This window comes from Ambystoma mexicanum, chromosome 11, assembly GCF_040938575.1.
Source record: "Ambystoma mexicanum isolate Mex_15411 chromosome 11, UKY_AmexF1_1, whole genome shotgun sequence".
Lineage (NCBI taxonomy): Eukaryota > Metazoa > Chordata > Amphibia > Caudata > Ambystomatidae > Ambystoma > Ambystoma mexicanum.
This window is the reverse complement of record NC_090934.1, coordinates 160683295-160702257: the sequence shown is the minus strand read 5'-3', so window position 1 is coordinate 160702257 and position 18963 is coordinate 160683295. Positions and strand designations below refer to the sequence as shown.

Below are 18963 nucleotides of genomic sequence, written 5' to 3'. Positions count from 1 at the left end.
TTGGAAATGAAAACATAAGGGTGATCGATATTGATCGTTGGGATAAGAGCATAGATTTAGAGGTTTTGACCAGGAAACATGTAATCTAATGAAGGGATGACAGCTACTCTTCGTGGTCTACTGAGTACTTGAAACTTACTGCCCCGAAATGATGTAAAGTGTCCCTAGTTGGCGCTGTTGTACTGCCTATCTAGGGTAGGGGATAGAGAAGAGACTGCTCCTTAACTCACTCACTACTTTCCTCAAGCTAAAAAACACTTGGTAAATCATGTTAAAAAGGTTTATTATTATGATTATTCAAGAATACTATGCAGGACTAACCTGCTATTGTGGATAAAACGATGAACTTCAACCAAGCTCTCAATATGTCTTGGGGTTCAGGTAATCAGCCTGAACCTCCACCAGGTCGACTGGGGTCAGCATTACTGGTATTGGATTCTTGAATAATAATAAGAGGAAACCTTTTTAACATGGTTTCTGGTACACTAAACAGAAGTATTAAAAGCAAAAATAACTTGCATAAGTGTTTTTTTAGCTTGAGGAAAGTAGTGAGTGATTTAAGGGACACCCTCTTCTCTATCCCCTACTCTTGATAGTACAGCAGCGCCAACTAGGCAGAGTTTCGTTTAGGGGCAGTGACTTTCTTCTAACAGTGTAATTTAGTGAGCTGCAGGCCACTTTAGATATACAAGTTATTGAACTAAAATCTCTAAGAACGTTTTCCTGTGTTGTGTGAAAAGATTGTTGAGCATCAGGTTGAAGTTGCTGCTCACAGGCCCCTGTGGTCTTTTGCTTTTCTACTGAGTACATGCACACGTTCTCTATTCAAAAATGAAAACTTTTTACACATTCTATTTTATTCAAAAGGCCTGAAAAGCACCTTTGTCGGCAGACAAATCGCCCTACTGAGTTTGTCAAATGAGGGCATATAGGTTTTCCCCCTTTTTCTCGCTGGGGCATTGTAGGGGCTGATTAAAAATTAAAATCATAGACTTAGTGGCCTACTGGTGTACACGGGACACAGCGTAGGGGGCAACAGGAGTTTTTTTTTTACGCAGACCCTGCTGGGATAAGTGTTTCACGAACTGTGTCGCAATATACTGGGGGCAATATAGCTCTTGCACCATGGTCCCCCCCATGGTCCCCACCCATGGGGATTACATTGGAGCAGAAATTGCATACTCAGCAAAATGTGGGGTGTTATTTTCAGCTAGATGGCGGCATATTAAACATTGCGACTTATAGCACTAGAATGTGTGGCTTATGCAGTTGGGTCTATCTGGTTTCAGCAAATACTGAGTTTATCAAATTTGGTTGTATCAATTTTAAAATTTTGCATGTCCCCCCACCTTCGTTTAGGTGGCTAGCTGGACCCCCATGGCCACTACTGACTCCTCCTTGCCTCATTTATTTATTTATTTACATTTATAAAGCACACAAAGTGGCCCTTAGGCATCGTGGCGCATTGCATCATACACCGATGTGCAGATCTACACTAAACATAGTCCCTGGGCCTCATTACGACCCTGGCAGTACGGAGTGAATGGCGCCGTAAAAGGTGCTGGCGCCGTTCACTCTATACCGCCGCATTACGAGTTCCCCTCGCGGGACACGGTAAGCACGCCTGGGAAAACCAGGCATGCTTTCCGGGTCCCACGAGGGGAAGAGGGAGCAAACAACGGGCCATCTCGTGATGGCCCGTTGTTTGCTCGCTCTCCCATTCCCATTCAGCCCTACGGGGGACTGGGGAAGGACCGTGTCCGGGTCCTTGGAGGGAGGAATTACCAGGCCTTCCGAACTCGGAATGGCCCGGTAAGTCCTCATTCCAAGGAGCCGAACCCCGACGCGATTTCGGCGGCAGCCATGCCGCCAATAGCGGCATGGTTACTGCCGAACTCGTAATGAGGGCACCTGACTTTTTTGTTGTTTTTGTAGGGGTTCACTATTGATAATGGTATTTTCATCATCAGCATTTCTGATCAGTTTTGGCTAGTGTGAGGTGCTACAACCCAAACGATTGCATTGGAGTGCACCTAGGAGGGAGATGGTAGTTGAGGAGGGACACATAGCTTGTAGGTGCTGTTTGGTCATTTACCCACTGATTGACTGCCCATGGCCATTCTAATCTCCATGGGCATGCCCACCCACTACCTGCCCCTTCCCCACCTGCCCCTTCCCCACCCCAGGCACACCCAACTGGGATCTCTTTGCGCTATCGCTGTCAAGCTGTAACATCTAGCGTTGGCCTGCCAGTGTTATTTCTAAGCAGTCTGCTCAGAGCTGATGGCTTACCTGGAGCATGAAATACGCTACCGGTACAATAGAATTGGTTTAAGCAAGTGTTTCTTCAGCTACTTGGTGTATTTGTGTTCCTTGCACTGAAGTCCGGCGAAAAACAAGCATTGACAAAGCCAACCGTTTTACCTTGTGTATTGGTATTAGAATGGCACTGCTACCATATGTCAAGGTCACATTCTCCAGAGGTTGCCATCTTTTATCCAGGTAGTGCCATTATTGCAGCCATTATTGCAGTGCCTGGCAAATGCCCACACAAAAGCCAAAACGTTGGCTTTGCCAATGCTTGTCTAAATTCTACCAGTAAGTCAACTACATTTCAGGACATACCAAGCAAAACCCCACATGCCCTCATTTCTTAAGTAACAACAGGCCTGATGTTGTGCCTCTCTTCACCTACACCTCTAACGATGCATTTTGCCATACCCGCCACGGATGTCAACAAATGCTTAAGAAAATGGCTCAATTCTCAGCAACAATCCACAGATTCGGGGATCTCACTCGACTGAAAGTGTGCACTCACCTTTGTTGCTGGAGTCTGGCACTTTCCCCCTCCTTCTAAACTGCTTCCGTTCTTCGTCTCGCATTTTTCTCTCTGCACCCTGTGGAGGAAGGAGACAGTAGTTCATCACACTCGTATCCTACTTAAGGTCCAAAGAAGCAATAACATCTTACCCATCTCCATCTCACAAACACACAGGTCAAAATAATACACAAAAGCATGTCAAATCAGAAGAGAACCCCTGCATGCAGAGGGTGGCCACGGGTCTCATGTCCTTACAATGACCTGTATCAAACCCAGGGATCTTAGCCAACAACGTGTTGCATACTGGGACTTGTTGGCGCACAATAAAGGAAAAAGCTGAACTGCAAGTCCCAGCATGCAAAGTACTGTCGGTTTAAAATCAACTGGTTGACATGATCCAGGTGCCAATTTGGTGGGAAAATGACAGCCAAGGGAGTGATTCAAGAATAGGTTGGATGTGAAACCTTAATTCAAGGCTCAGATCCATCCTGGCCCTTAAATAATGCCTTCCTGCAACATCGTCTGCACTTCCTGATGACATGGACTATTCTATCGTGCTCAGAAGTCTACTTAAGGTTGGCAGTAATGCAATCAGCCACCGACCAAGCCAATCTTTTAGGCCTCATCTGGGCATTATAGTGGCATTTACAATCATTTTAAATTGGCCCCCATTTATGCCGGCATTGGCATCATGTTCTCTGCTACTCACATCATGTAACATGTATTGCGATTACCTAGGAGACTTTGCCATAACACACACAGGTACTGGCATCACTGCCAGGCTTTGCAATCAAATGCCCAGGCACTCAGTCAATTAATTACTAGAGATGGGCATCGATTGCACAGGTTATATGACGTTTGCTGAGAATTGTAGAATGGCCATAGCGGTTTCAGGGCAGCTCACCCCTGTATTCCCTAAAGACGCCCCTGGCACTCCGACTGCCTCAAGGAACATGCACTCCACAACATTCCATGCTATGCATCACTTTGCATGCTGGGAGGCATGGCACAAGTTCCTTGGAATTCAACCTTTGGCCCAGTTCATCTCCTCAGCCCTTTACCATGCATAGGACATTTGTCAATGGATAGCTGTGCTACCAAGGAACCAAAACTAAAAGTATTTCCCTTTCATAAATATGCACAACACAGGGTACTTGGCTAAGTAAAGAAGGGATAATTACCAGCCACGTCCCCTCTTCTTCTCTTCCAATGAAGCAACAAGCAGCACAGGGAGGAAACAAAACAGTGCTCAATTTGTGAGGGTGTTTGCCAGGGCTCAGCCCTGGCACTTATTTCTGAGCCCCGTCACTTATTGTCTCAGACTCACTTTAATTATGAAGTGATGATAGTCAGAGCATCCATCAACCACAATCAGCAGGTGCGAGCTGCGGTGAAACCCAAAATATGTCAGCACTGTGGGGAGTAGCTATGTGTGGTGGCAGCAGTGTTGGGGAATTGTCCCCCCACCCCACTCCTGCAGTGTCACTGGAGTGCTAGAACATATTTGGGCCCTGGCACTTGTATGTTTTACAAAATAAGCACTGAAACCATTAATGGTTAAGCACAATCAGAGGTTGTCTGCTCTGGGATAATAGTGACCTTATCGTCTCACCTGCCTACTGCCCTAGTATGAGATGGCCTGCAATTTAAAGACAGCCCCGCGGAGAAACCCCCCCAGATTATAGATCATACAAGTCTGCCTGCAAGATGATTTCATGATAAACTAATTGCACGTGCAGAAGGGCACCTTATTCATAAACCAGCTCTTTCTTTTCACAGGCCTATCGCAAAGCAGCTGTTTTCCCAGGGGACTACATGGCAACAGGTCTATTGACATGCAGGAACTGCTTATCTGGTCCTGGTTTCTTTCTCTGTGCATTCTGGGAATTGTATTTTTGCATTTTCCATTTATAAATCCTGGGCTGCAAACCATGCAATGCAAAGAAAAACACAGGATTGGACGAGCCTCACCTGAAAGACATGGGCCACGTTATTATATTATATTTTTTTGTTTGAATTTTATCGAGACCTACCCAAAGGGTCTCGGAGTAGCTTAGAAGGTGGAAGGTGAACCAGAAGTTACTACTTTTTTCGGAAAGGCGGGATAGGGGATGGCAGGGGAGGTGGTGTGGCTGCATTAGGAGTGGGGAATGTGGTTTGAATTGAGGCTTTTTGGGAAAGTGGTGATGGGCGGGGTGCGCATGTGGAGTGGTAGGGTGTTCCAGGCTCTGGGTGCTCACTGGGTGAAGTTAATCAAGGCTGCGTGGCTTAACGCTGATCTCTGCATTTATTTGCTTAAGGCTTGCCTGTCAGGGGACAGCGCCTCACCCTTGCAGATTTAATGGCGGCGCTGCCCATCGCCAGGCATCATGCCTGGGGAGGGACAGCGGCACCATTAAGGCTGAAAAGGTGAGGCTGCTGGAAGCCGAGGCCTTTTTTGTTGAAGACCGAAACTCCCGCAAATGACCGGGAGCTTCAGGCTTTAGAAAAAAAAGGCCTCTGCTTCCAGCGGCCTCACCTTTCTTCCATAATGGTGGTGCCGGCCCATGGCCGTCTCTTGCTTGAAAGGATTCCTCACAGGTATGGCACCACCATTATGGAATAAAGGCATTTCTTCTGAAGCCTGAAGCTCTCACACATGAGCGATTGCTTCAGGCTTTAGAAAAGAAATCTTGTCATGTAGCGACTGAGGTTGCTAGGGGAGATTAGTGAGCCCCGGCAGGGCTCCACCTCAGAACGAGATTTCTTTAGCATGCCGTGGCTCTGGCCCCTGCTAGCCCCGGCCGATTTAAAGCCCTAATCTGCCCTGCAAGCGCCACAGCCAGGATTGATCTGTTCTATGGCTCAATCCCTTATCCCCTTCATGGAAATTGCAAATAGGGGGGTTTAGACTGAACAAATGTAAAATGAAGATGTCTTTTTGATCAGGAACCTGGACTCCCATCAAAACAATGATGCATAATTCCACTGCCGTTTTCACAGAGTAGGTGATCTGTGCCTCAAAGGTTCAGATGTAGGCAGAGATGATTCAGCGCTTTCAGCGTTCAACAAATAGGGCAATAATAACACCTACTCCCATGTATCGGGAGGATAGCTCAGGGGCAACGCGCTCGCCTTCAGAGCAACACAGGTTCGATACCCGGGTCTGAACTCCGGGAATTAAGCGCGTTATAAATAACCAATCATAATCATGGTGCTTAGAAGCAGGAGGAGTCCAGCATTAAGCACTATATGAAAACGTTCAATGAATATCATGTCAAGAGCTGGAAGGATGTTACATTGTTTAACCTTTAGTAATCAAGTGGCCCCATGCCACGACTCATAGCTACAACCAACACCATTTTACATGTAGGGAGTTTTAAAGGAAAAGTCCCGTAATGCTAAGCGTTGAATGACTGATTAAACGGGGCCTCTAATGGCTTGGGCGGCAGCGATGTCCCATGAACCCACCCCATTAGTCCCAAGGGGGTCCCATACAACCCGGGAACAGCTTGAGGGGCGTGGGACTTGTCGCCTTTGAGAATGAAAGGGGCCCCGCCCGTTCTTAAGAGGGTGTTCCTTTTTGCGTGTGCATAATGAAAGTGGCGAGATAAAGTGCGGGTGCTTTGTAAACTGATATGCACCCCAATTAGGATCAAGGGCAATGCAAGCAATGCTAGCGTGTTTGTGTTCAGAGAGTGACGCCAACAATGGAGATATTTGGAATTCTCCCTCCATAGAGAAGTCACTGTAGCCAATTACCAGCTGAAGGCCCAGAGGCCTGCAGCCCTCTCGCGTGCGGGTGACGCCTCCGAGGGAGGGCAGGCAGGCAGGCAGGCATGAGCAGTGGGTGCACGTGACCAGCTAAAGACCCAGAGACCTGCAGCCCCCTCGCGCGGGTGACGCCGCCGAGGGAAGGCAGGCAGGAGCAGCGGGTGCACGTGCCCACCTGAATGCCCAGAGGCCTGCAGCCCTCTCGCGCGGGTGACGCCTCCGAGGGAGGGCAGGCAGGCAGGAGCAGTGGGTGCACGTGACCAGCTGAAGACCGAGAGACCTGCAGCCCCCTCGCGCGGGTGACGCCGCCGAGGGAAGGCAGGCAGGAGCAGCGGGTGCACGTGCCCACCTGAATGCCCAGAGGCCTGCAGCCCTCTCGCGCGGGTGACGCCTCCGAGGGAGGGCAGGCAGGCAGGAGCAGTGGGTGCATGTGACCAGCTGAAGACCGAGAGACCTGCAGCCCCCTCGCGCGGGTGACGCCTCCGAAGGGGGGCAGGCAGGAGCAGCTGGTGCACGTGCCCACCTGAAGGCCCGGAGGCCTGCAGCCCTCTCGCGCGGGTGATGCCTGCGTGGGAGGGTGGGCAGGCAGGCAGGAGCAGCAGGTGCACGTGACCACCTGAAGGCCTGCAGCCCTCTCGCGCGGGTGATGCCTCCGCGGGAGGGTGGGCAGGCAGGAGCAGCAGGTGCACGTGACCACCTGAAGGCCCGGAGGCCTGCAGCCCTCTCGCGTGTGTGACGCCTCCAAAGGAGGGCAGGCAGGCAGGAGCAGCGGGTGCACGTGACCACCTGAAGGCCCGGAGGCCTGCAGCCCTCTCGCGTGTGTGACGCCTCCAAAGGAGGCCAGGCAGGCAGGAGCAGCGGGTGCACGTGACCCCCTGAAGGCCCAGAGGCCTGCAGCCCTCCGGCACAGGTGACGCCTCTGTAGGAGGGCAGGCAGGCAGGAGCAGCGGGTGCACGTGACCACCTGAAGGCCCGGAGGCCTGCAGCCCTCTCGCGCGGATGACGCCTCTGAAGGAGGGCAGGCAGGAACAGCGGGTGCACGTCACCACCTGAAAGCCTGGAGGCCTGCAGCCCTCTCGCGTGGTTGACGCTTCCGAAGGAGGGCAGGCAGGAGCAGTGGGTGCACATGACCACCTGAAGGCCCAGAGGCCTGCAGTCCTCTCACGCGGGTGACGCCTCAGAAGGAGGGCAGGCAGGCAGGAGCAGCGGGTGCACATGACCACCTGTAGGCCCAGAGGCCTGCAGCCCTCCGGCACAAGTGACGCCTCCGAAGGAGGGCAGTCAGGAGCAGCGGGTGCTCATGGCCACCTGAAGGCCCAGAGGCCTGCAGCCCTCTCGCGCGAGTGATGCCTCCGCGGGAGGGTGGGCAGGCAGGAGCAGCGTGTGCCCATGGCCACCTGAAGGCCCAGAGGCCTGCAGCCCTCTCACGCGGGTGACGCCTCCGAAGGAGGGCAGGCAGGCAGGAGCAGCGGGTGCACATGACCAGCTGAAGGCCCAGAGGCATGCAGCCCTCTCGCGTGGGTGACGCCTCCGAAGGAGGGCAGGCAGGCAGGAGCAGCAGGTGCACATGACCAGCTGAAGGCCCAGAGGCCTGCAGCCCTCTGGCACAGGTGACGCCTCCGAAGGAGGGCAAGCAGGCAGGAGCAGCGGGTGCACGTGACCACCTGAAGGGCCGGAGGCCTGCAGCCCTCTCGCGCGGGTGACGCCTCCGAAGGAGGACAGGCAGGTGCAGCGGGTGCACGTGACCACCTGAAAGCCTGGAGGCCTGCAGCCCTCACGCGTGGGTGACGCCTCCAAAGGAGGGCAGGCAAGCAGGAGCAGCGGGTGCACATGACCAGCTGAAGGCCCAGAGGCCTGCAGCCCTCTCACGCCGGTAACGCCTCCGAAGGAGGGCAGACAGGAGCAGCGGGTGCACATGACCACCTGAAGGCCCGGTGCCTGCAGCCCTCTCGCGCGGGTGACGCCTCCGAGGGAGGGTGGGCAGGCAGGAGCAGCGGGTGCACGTGACCACCTGAAGGCCCAGAGGCCTGCAGCCCTCTCGCATTGGTGACGTCTCCGAAGGAGGGCAGGCAGGCAGGAGCAGCAGGTGCACATGACCAGCTGAAGGCCCAGAGGCCTGCAGCCCTCTCGCGTGGGTGACGCCTCCGAAGGAGGGCAGGCAGGCAGGAGCAGCGGGTGCACATGACCAGCTGAAGGCCCAGAGGCCTGCAGCCCTCTCATGCGGGTAACGCCTCCGAAGGAGGGCAGGCAGGAGCAGCGGGTGCACATGACCAACTGAAGGCACGGTGCCTGCAGCCCTCTCGCGCGGGTGACGCCTCCGAGGGAGGGTGGGCAGGCAGGAGCAGCGGGTGCACGTGACCACCTGAAGGCCCGGAGGCCTACAGCCCTCTTGCACGGGTGACGCCTCCAAAGGAGGGCAGGCAGGCAGGAGCAGCGGGTGCACGTGACCACCTGAAGGCCCAGAGGCCTGCAGCCCTCTCGCGCGGGTGACGTCTCCGAAGGAGGGCAGGCAGGCAGGAGCAGCGGGTGCACATGACCAGCTGAAGGTCCAGAGGCCTGCAGCCCTCTCGCGTGGGTGATGCCTCCGAAGGAGGGCAGGCAGGCAGGAGCAGCGGGTGCACTCTGCGCATTTAAACCTCAGTGTGCTGGCTAGATTTCTTTGCACTCTAAGGCAAACAGAAATATTCAACAATGCATAGGGTTGTCCCAGTTTGGGACATGACCCCGTGCTGAAGATGGTTTGTTTTGAAAGAAAGGAAGTTCGAATTGTGGTTAAAAGTAAAAAATATCACGGTGGAAAAAAGTGAAAAACCGATCACTCCCATGTGCAATAGAAAATAAAAGGCTCCCTGTGGCCAGTTATGAACTGCTTTGTATAGTTGCCAACATGACCCTTTCCAATCTGTAGGTTTTTATCCGGTCCAGTTCTGTTTTTTTCTTTGCATTCTGGGACCTGTAGTTTCACTTTTCCCATTATAAAACTTGGACTACAGGAATAGATTATATTGACAACCATGGCTTTGCCTTCCTCTGCACAGCTGCTAACAATAAGCAGTGGCTTCTTCTATCCAGTCCATCCTTTTTCACTGCAGCAGTCTGCATGCTGGGACTTGTACTTTCAATTTTCCATTATAAGAATGGGTCCACAGTGCCCAAGATTCAAAGCGCTAGCGGAAAACAGAAGAGTGGGGTGTGCAAGGTTTTGAATTAATCATAACCTCTGCCATTGCTCCTGGCAATCCTGCAATTACAGAAGGGCAAAAATCAAATGCAAGACAGGGTTGGCCCCACCCCAAAAGGAGACAGTCCACCACAAACTGCTAGGTCACATTCCTTCTGCACAAGACCACGAGAAACCCCAGACACTGGCCCGGTTAGCGCCTATGCACAGTCTGGATCCACTCTTTCCATCTAAAGAGTTTCCAACAAAACTTTTTCGATCGAAAATTATCCATCGAACAAATATGCATCGAATGCATATGTGTGGGGTAAAGGGTTAATTTTCGTTGGGGTGGGTTTTTAAGGGTAAATAACAGAGGGTTAGAGAGGGACCCCCCAAAAAAAACATACCAAAAAATTCATGCGGTGCAAAAAATGTCGATGAATAATTTTCGATGCAAAAAACTTTTGTTGGAAAGTTTTCGATGGAAAGACCATAAACCTGCCCAGGAACACGAAGTGGAAGGCTCAACATTTACGCCTCACAGATTCCAAGCAAAAGCCCATCACCAGGTCATAGTGTCTTCTAACAGTTGAGTTGTATTGCATTAGGGTTCCCTAGCTATCTTACTCAAGAAGTGTGCCAACTCCATCACACAGATGACCCAGACAGGGCAAAGTACGTCAATGATTATGGAATATCTTTGAAGAGTGGCTGTATTGGGCTGATAAAGCAACATTTGAGCCACATTATAGATTATGAAAATGTTCTGAGAATTAGCTTGGACTATATGAATAAATACCATTAAAATACAAAGGTAAGGTCCAAAGAAGTGTTTCAAGTCTGCTCTTATCTCCGCCCCTTTTGGGAGCGATTTGAATATGGGGATGCAGGGGGTGAACTTCAGGGGAACACACTTGGCTTAACTGATGCCACTGCCTTGTACAAGGAAAGACCAGGGTGTGGTCACCCTTCCCATGGACAATGCTTGTTTTCTACTTGACACCACACACATTAAGACATATAAAAGGAGCCGACATCTTGACTTTCATTGAAATCATCAGTAGTGATTTCCATGCCATAGTGACCAGTTGCAATAAAGCAGAACTCGCGAGGGACCCCCTGGGTGGTCCCACGGCACGTGCAAAGGGGCCAGCTAGTCCTGTGGGTTTAACTGTCAATCTGAAAAGTGTAAGCCTAAATGTACATTGGGAGGAGCAAAGCTACAAGTACCAGCATTTCAGGAATAAAAGCAAGAATGGTTGCGCTACTCACGCATGACATTGTAACCTACCTTGTCACAAAATATTTTGATCTGGCAGACTGCCCTGTGCACGAGCCGGTTGGTCCCTGTGCCACAGTCGTACGTGTCGATCTGGAGGTTCAGAGGGACCCCTTTCACCCCTTTCTGTGAGGAAAAGTCTGTGCTCAAGCAATTTATCCCGATGAACATCTGGGGAGAGAAAAATACACGTCAGTGCTTCAGATTCTAGGAGTTATATATGTTCCTTGACTCAGGGTTGTTAAAATACGTGCACTCAATATATCAGTTTTCTTCTGAAAGCATATCACCTTTGAGAGGTTCAAATTTAGGTTTTTCTTAATAGAAAATAATGTATACAAGACAGTGGGCCTCATTATAAGTTTATAAGTTGACCGATGCGGTATTAGCATTCTGCTATTACCGTATACGGCACGTTACCGCACCAGCCAACCACGAGTTTGCTGGTGATGTGCCTGAGTCACCTCCAGCTAAGAGCTGGAGGTAAAACATGCCCCTTACTGGCAAATATCCCCAGTGTTATTGGCACTGGTATCACCAGTGCCGGTAATACCGGCAAATCCCCCCATGGAGTCCAATGGGACCAAGTGCCGGTAGCGGTATTACCGTTTGCCGATATCCTGGCGGTATTATCGCCAAGGAAAACACAAACTCATAATGAGGCCTAATTGTTTTTAATTCCCATTCCTTTTTGTAATAGCACCTACCCAACTTCACCCCAAAGCGGCCTGCTGTCTGCTCCTAAGAGACAGCATGACTCAAGAGGGCATGAAAGAGACATGTTAAAATGCTGAATCAATTGTTAAGGTTTGAATCGAACAATATAAATGGACAACTCCATGATGCCGCTGAAATGTATCATGAACAGTTCTGGAGTAGGGCCGAATTTCCCAAAATCCCTAATCCGGCAACCCACCCACAGTACCACACTTGCATGTGCAAGCGATCCGAAGTTCCCAGCACACTTAGGTGCTCAGAAGAGTGCTGCTGTGATGTGTCAGTTGTGTTGAAAATGTAACCCCAATTGAGTGAGATTGGAATTCGATGCCCACAGGCAGAGCAATGAGTGGGCATTGTGGGTGGCTGTGGTCCGTGGCAGGTCCCCTCCGGACTGAAGACATAACCTCTGGATTCCACTAAGACCAGATCTCTGTTTATTGAGTGATGTTCATTCAAATATCAGAATGTATTTTATTTATTTTTTAAAACACATAACCAGGGCCCAATATATGAGAGCAGTGCGGTTCTCAGGTGTAACCGTGGGAAGGACACATGCAGGAGTGTTAGAGACAGTTTTGCTAAGCATGGGTTTGTTTCTCAGTTAGATTCTGGGAGCTTGAGGCCAGCGTGAACACACCAGTACATGTGTAGAGACAATATTGTTCTAACCATTGACATTCAGGGGATGTTCTTTAAATAGTTACCGGTCATCCACACATAGTTCTTAAATAGTTATATCTTCATGTATAATATCTGCAGCACTTTGTAGGTGGGCTAGAATATGGCTTTCACCCCCACGGTGGCAGGCGGACATGACCGGTCAGGGCTGGGGGCTGTTAGCGGTCATGTCCACTCCCCGCATGGGGATGAAAGCCATTCGCACCACAGTGTTTATCCGGGTCCACAAAGCTCCGGTCCAGCAGGTAAGTGGGGAGGGAGTGAGGAAGAGGCTTGGGTAGTTTTATGGAGGCCTGCCCCCATTCATATTTTTTTTTAATGACGCCATCCAGGGAAGGACCTCGGGTGGCTAGAAAGAGTGGACGGAGAGTGAAACAGTGGGCCAGGGGCGTTGCTAGGGGGGGGCTAAGGGGGCTATAGCCCCTGATCTTTTGGTTGTAGCCCCGGATAGAATCTCAGGAGCTACAGCCAAAAGACTAGCTAGCCCCCAGTCCCAACAGTTCCGACAGCAGCTTAGCCCCGGGTCTTTTCCAGACCTAGCAACTCCCCTGCAGTGGGCACAGAATGTGTATTCTCACCCGATGTTCCAGGCACCTGATTGGCGAATCACACTTCCTCAGGTGCTAAGGATTGTGCCAGATGTTCTACACGACTCACACAATGCCACAATGCCCTCAGCTGGCATCGGCAAGGCCGTAGGATCCCATCGCCAGGCTCCAAGACCTACAGCGTCTCAATAAATTGCAACTCATTCTGGTATGCAGGCTTAGTGAGAATGTCACGTCTATGTGTTTTTACTGCATACCTTTTACCACAATGTTTCTTACCACATTTGTTGGTCGATTTGTTTGCCATAAAATGCAGAGGGAGACCCCTGAGCCTTCACCCGCCTCCCTCCCAATACACACGCTTTCAGAGGCCAGGAAAAGACACAGACGCTGCCCCAGCCGAATGGCAGTCATCCATGCCCATGGAGGCACTGTGGCAATTGTTGACATCGGTGGTGGCCCCCAGAAGAGGTCTTCACATACCTCTGGCATTAGAGGCGTGACAACACGACTTGTAAGTGTTCTATCAACACCACAATTCTTAAATGCGCTCCCTCCCATTAAGAGCGCTGAATTCACGAACTCATGCCAGCTCCTTGCCTAAAGTGAAGACGTTTTTTTCATTTCGCAAGTCCATGAAAGTGAAGTTAAAAACTTTGAGAACATTCCCATTCGCCATCCTCTCAAGAACCAATGTTGCTTATGAGAATATGTGTTGAGTTGTGAAACCCGCTTTTGTGCCTCCAGGTTCGCCATGTTTCGGCTCTCTCCCTCGCCTTCTTCAGGGAGATAGTCAGCTATGCAGAAGGGCTTAAGGCTTTAGAAGGCGAATGCCTGTCATCTGTAGTCAGGGCTCCTGGCTCTTTGTGTCACATACCTACACACCACCGAGGAGGGGTGTAGGGGGCGTGGCGGGGAATGATCTGTTGTTCTAATTCTTCACCGAGCTGGGTGGGTTGTGAAACAGGTGCCAAAGAGGACGCTGATGGATGTCAAATCCCTGGGCCTCTGCTAGCATCTCCCAGACAATCCCCACCTCGGCTGCCACACCCAGCCGAAGCCCCTCTGGCCACACTGCAGACAAAGATCCTGGTAACTGCTCCATCAGTGCGTTTATCAAGAGCTGCCCTCCAGGGGGCTGGTGCCACATACCAGAAATGTTTGCCTTGTTTGACAGTTTCTACAGCCTGCTCCTTTATGAACGACCCAGGGTTGTAAAAAAACAAAAAACCGGCATGGTTGCCCTTGGGGCACAGTTCACAAGGAAACAAAAAGGCCCCTATTCCTCCAAATTAGAACCTTCCAAGTCACAACTTTAATTTAAGGTGGACTGGCTTATCCCTCTGCCATCAGGGCTGTGCCTCAGACAAGGAAAGTTACAATGCGAGCAGTAATTACTAGTGACGGAGTTCTGCTGTTTCTGTGGCTCTGCTTTGACAGGAGACATTTCTCAAGATGTCTTCATCGTTCAACCCTTGACCTCGTTGTGACAGAGAGTAACAACCAGGGTCAGTCACTGCGCGGTGGCAATTTGACTGTGTTAGGGCGTACAACGATGACGATAGGTATTAAGGCTTAACCCAGAATGGAGGCTGGAATCCCGTGTTGGCTAAATAAACAGTGCAGGTTGCTTTTTTGATAACACAACAGAGGCTCTTTGCATTGGTGATACATTTCTTGGGCTAACATAATACTGCGAGCTTTCAGGACCGCACCGGTCCTTTCTGCAGGCAGTCATCAACAAATAAGCGTTCATGTTCAGAATGTCCTTCTAGCCAAGGCAATTCAACCATTTCCAGTGCGCAGAGGGGTGCCTGTAACTGTAAAGAGACGCAGAATGGACTTCTGATGTTATGTGCGTGTGCTCACAGTAACAAGTGCGCACCTTTTTATTGTAAGAGAAGTGTACGTGGGTTTTGGTTTTGGCACACATGGTGGCACGTTAGCACCAGCTTGTAGCCAAAATAACACTACATGGGGAGGGCGGGATTGATGCTGAGAAGCAAAGTACTTTTTTTTGTGAGCATTAATACTACTCAGAATGCCCTCTCTTGTGTAAATTGATCACCCTCTGAATAATCTGAGCACTGGATTTGGGGTTCTATATGTGCATGTTTTGTTAGGGAATAAAAGGAGGGTCTCTTTTAATGTTATCGCACACCCAACATTTCTTAAGGTTTTTATAGTGTTATATCTCAAGATTTGAACCCCAAACATCGAGTGTCATTTCTAGGCACCTCGGAGGAGCAGATATAGCCCACCCAAAAACAGAATCACGATTTGGGTAATAATGGGAGGAAATGGTTAAAAAGCAACGTGGAATCATCAGATTATGAATGGAAAATTAACAAAATTGGGTATTTTCTGCCAAGCAGGTGCTTTTTGAACGGTGGGATGGGTGGGAAAGTATTGGGTAATTCCTGGACTAACCTTATTCTTATCTCAAGCGGCCAGGTAATTGTAATTGTTTATTTATAACGCGCTTAATACCCAGAGGTTTCTAAGTGCGGGCCCGGGGACTGAACCTGTTGATAGCGCTTTGCCCCTGAGCTATCCTGCCGGCCCAGGTAAGGGTCCTGGCTGTAAAACTAAAACATTTTCACAGAGGCCAGTCTGCTGCAGAGACTGCTAGTCGCCTGATGAATTATTTTTAAAACAAAAAACCTACTGCAATTTTGTGGTCTTTCTGTGGATTGTTGAATAAATTACAAGCTTGTCAAAAACAACTTGTGTGTATGGAGGGGGAAAAACAATGGAATACATGTGGCTAATGAGCTACAGATAGACATGTTTTCCCAGGAACAAACTGTAACATGAACAAAAACGACCTTAGAATGAAAAAAAGATAATCATGGTAAAAAAACAAAAAAATGTGTTTTGGTTACATTTCCATTGTAATTCCACCACTACTCCCAGACAGTATTTGACGGTTAGGGTTAAAAGGATGATAGTGGGAGGCCAAGCGTGTGTATGCTGGAGTATCCCCCCCTAAAAAGGGAACCAGGGGATGGGGCAGGGAAACAAAGTTGGAAATAGGCTCATCATGGAATCTGAACGGGAGCCCATAGTGGACATTGCTTTTGAAGTCCTGAGCTTTTCTTCAACAACTCTTTGGTATCTGGTGCTTAAGACCAGTTTGTTTAATTGAAGGTAGCCAAGACCATTACTCCCAGAATGCATTTGTTTGGTAAAGGAAAGTCCAGGACTGATCATCCTATGTTTCTGAGTCAAGTATTCAGGAGCCAAATCATAATGTTTCACAACACATTTCAGACAAATTGCCCCATAAAAGAAAATGTGAGCGATTTCATTAATCACTGAAGGTTAGTATGAGATTTAGCTGCAATTAAATTTTCGAAGGCAGGAAAACATGTTCCTGATTTTGTATCTCACTCTCAGTCTGTTAATTATTGGCAGCATGCAATCTTTTTAAGTTTAGAAGCTGAAATAAGTTAGCTTTCCAAAAATGGCTTTAGGATGCATTCAAGAAGGCCGACATGACATTACAAATTAGAAATCTGTTGCTCTGAGCACTCTCCACTGAATGCGCAGACGCGACCCTCATAAGCTCCCTGGGGCTAGGAGGGTGCACATACTCAAAATCTGAAGGAAACAAGAAGGTTTAAAATAACACCATGGGGATAGGCCCCAAGGAAACATAGTAGGATTGCGCTGCACCAAGTCAATGGGAGTGACTGCTTTCTATAGCCTGGGCCGCACGTACCTTCCCCTCTTCGTGAATGTTCCATACGAAAGACAAGGCGTTGTAGGCCACTTCCTCGATGTGCTGCACGGTATTGAAATTTTCCTTGTAGTCGGCTGAAATCAAAATGGGAAAAGCTCAATCACACAAAATGCTTTAAGGTTTAGGGTTGGTTGTCCTACATTAAATGACGCAAAGCGTTCCCATTTGTTAACCTTTTGGGTACCAAGTCTAATATACATCAAAATGTAAAATGGAGGGTTGCCATGTTGCCCCAGGTCGGGCCTGAGTAACTCATCCAGTCCTGGCTTTAGACCTTGCATTCCATGACTTGTAGTTTTGCTTCACCCATTATAAATACACGACAAGTCCCAGAATGGAAAGAAATGAAATACTTGAGCAACTCACATCTGGTGCGGTAAATAAGAATTTGTTTAAAACATAGTTGATAATTATTTTAAGATGTTCTCAATGTTTGTAGTCATTTACATTAATGTTCTTGAGAGTAGATTTTCTGCACATAAAAGTTCATACCTATGGCACGCTCGAGACAGTGGGGGAGTGATGCTTGGGATCACCGCTAACAATAGGTCTGCTAATTACCTTCATTTCTATGAGCCGGCACAACTCTTTTCCAGACATGGACTTTCATTTACTAGTACCCGGCGAGAGGGGTGGGCATTACCAGACGGTCTTCTAAACCACCTCCCATCTCCCCATCACACACACTTCCCTTCCTTCCCTTCCCCCCCACGCTTCCATGCTTTTTGGTAGTGGACGCCTTGGAAACACTTCTGTCTCCAGCGCGTCTGCTGTCGATCTGCGACAGCCTGCCATGGAAAGGGAGAAGGGACTACACATAGTCCCTTCTCCCATTCCATGGTGGCCATTTTTTTGTTTACTTTTAAACTTTTTTTAATGCCCACCAGTGAAAGGGAGAAGGGACTAGGTGTAGTCCTTTCTCCCTTTCCATGGTTGCCATTTTGTTTGTTTACATTTTTATTGTTTTCAATGGCCACTATGGAAAGGGAAGACAGACTTTGTTTTCCCTTCCCCAGTGGCCATTTCTTCAACTTTTTTTTCTTTCTGTTGTGAGCGTTTCACAACAGAAAAAAATGCTTTTAGTACCCCAGTCTATGGGCCGAGGTACTAATAGCAGTAAGCCCTTCACAGGGGGGGGGCATTACCACTTCATGTAATGACCCAGGGCCTTCGTTACTATGGGCCCCGGGGCATTACCTGAAATGGGCTTATTGCTTAAATAAACTGATGCACTCTGGTTGTTCTTGGTTTCATGAACGAAAAGTGCACAGTAACACCTGCTACCAATGAATGGTAAAAGGAAGGCCGAGCACTGGAAAATTGATTTCTGGCTGACATGGACTCATCCAGTCATTTGGCAGTATGACACAGTTTAGAATCACAGATTATAATTGCACTGTGTGTGATCTGTGGTCCAGACCCATTTGACAGAGCGCCTTGAAAGCTTGCCATGTTTACAGATTAGGGATTTTCTAGCATTTTATTGACCTGTCGTGGACTTCTTTAGAATGGCAATTATGTCTTTTATGCACAAAACTGGATGCTATCCGAGCTCTGAGCCCACTGACTTTCATCTGCTGTCCCGCAGCGGCGCGTATTGCAGCTCGTGTCTCTTTTCAAGACACGAGCCACAACGCTGCCATTTTGTATCCTGATTTTCCCTGCTGGTAGGGGGCTTTTGGATTATCTAGGCCACCGTAAGAACGGAAGTTCGAGCTAAATGTAGCCACTGTTTTCACGTGACTAGGATCGAGCTGTCAGGTTGCTGCTGTACCAGGCAATCGCGCCGATAGTGTGAGTGGAAGAAGGACCACCTAGAGCACCCCGTGCTCATGGAGGATGGGTTTTCACACAGTGCCGCCACGAAGCAGACCTGACAGTTAGCACATGAGGCCTCAATTCAAAGAACAAGACTGAGCTATGTCATGAATGATATCACAATAGCACCCGTTTATTAGCTCACTTTTCAGTTTGGAGCTTGTGCCCTTGCACCAGCCCAACCTATTTACAATGGTTATTGTTATTCTTGGCAAGCCCTTCCTTCCGGATCAGGAAATTAAGTATCATTAAACTGGGCATTAACAACTTTTGTTATTGCAGCGCTCTACAGCGGGAGGTGTCTGAAATGTAGCGCTTTATAAGAGTACATGTGATTATAATGATCACTTCTTAAGTCATACTTAGTACACCTTATTTTGGTTCCAAATCTTTATTTCGAAGGTTAAAACCATCATAAAGACATAATACAAATTAAAT

At 49.1% G+C, this 18963-nt stretch overlaps 1 protein-coding gene across 1 annotated transcript in view; it reads right to left on the bottom strand.

Moving 5' to 3' along the window:
- The window catches only part of GRHL3 (grainyhead like transcription factor 3), an 85482-nt gene that overhangs the window by 25660 nt on the left and 40859 nt on the right, over window positions 1–18963 (bottom strand). The window contains exons 8-10 of the mRNA XM_069622686.1: window positions 16687–16781; window positions 11029–11187; window positions 2819–2897 (exon numbers count right to left, since the gene is read on the bottom strand). Of these exons, the coding sequence (XP_069478787.1) occupies window positions 2819–2897; window positions 11029–11187; window positions 16687–16781 (333 nt within the window). The remainder of the gene's footprint in view (window positions 1–2818; window positions 2898–11028; window positions 11188–16686; window positions 16782–18963) is intronic.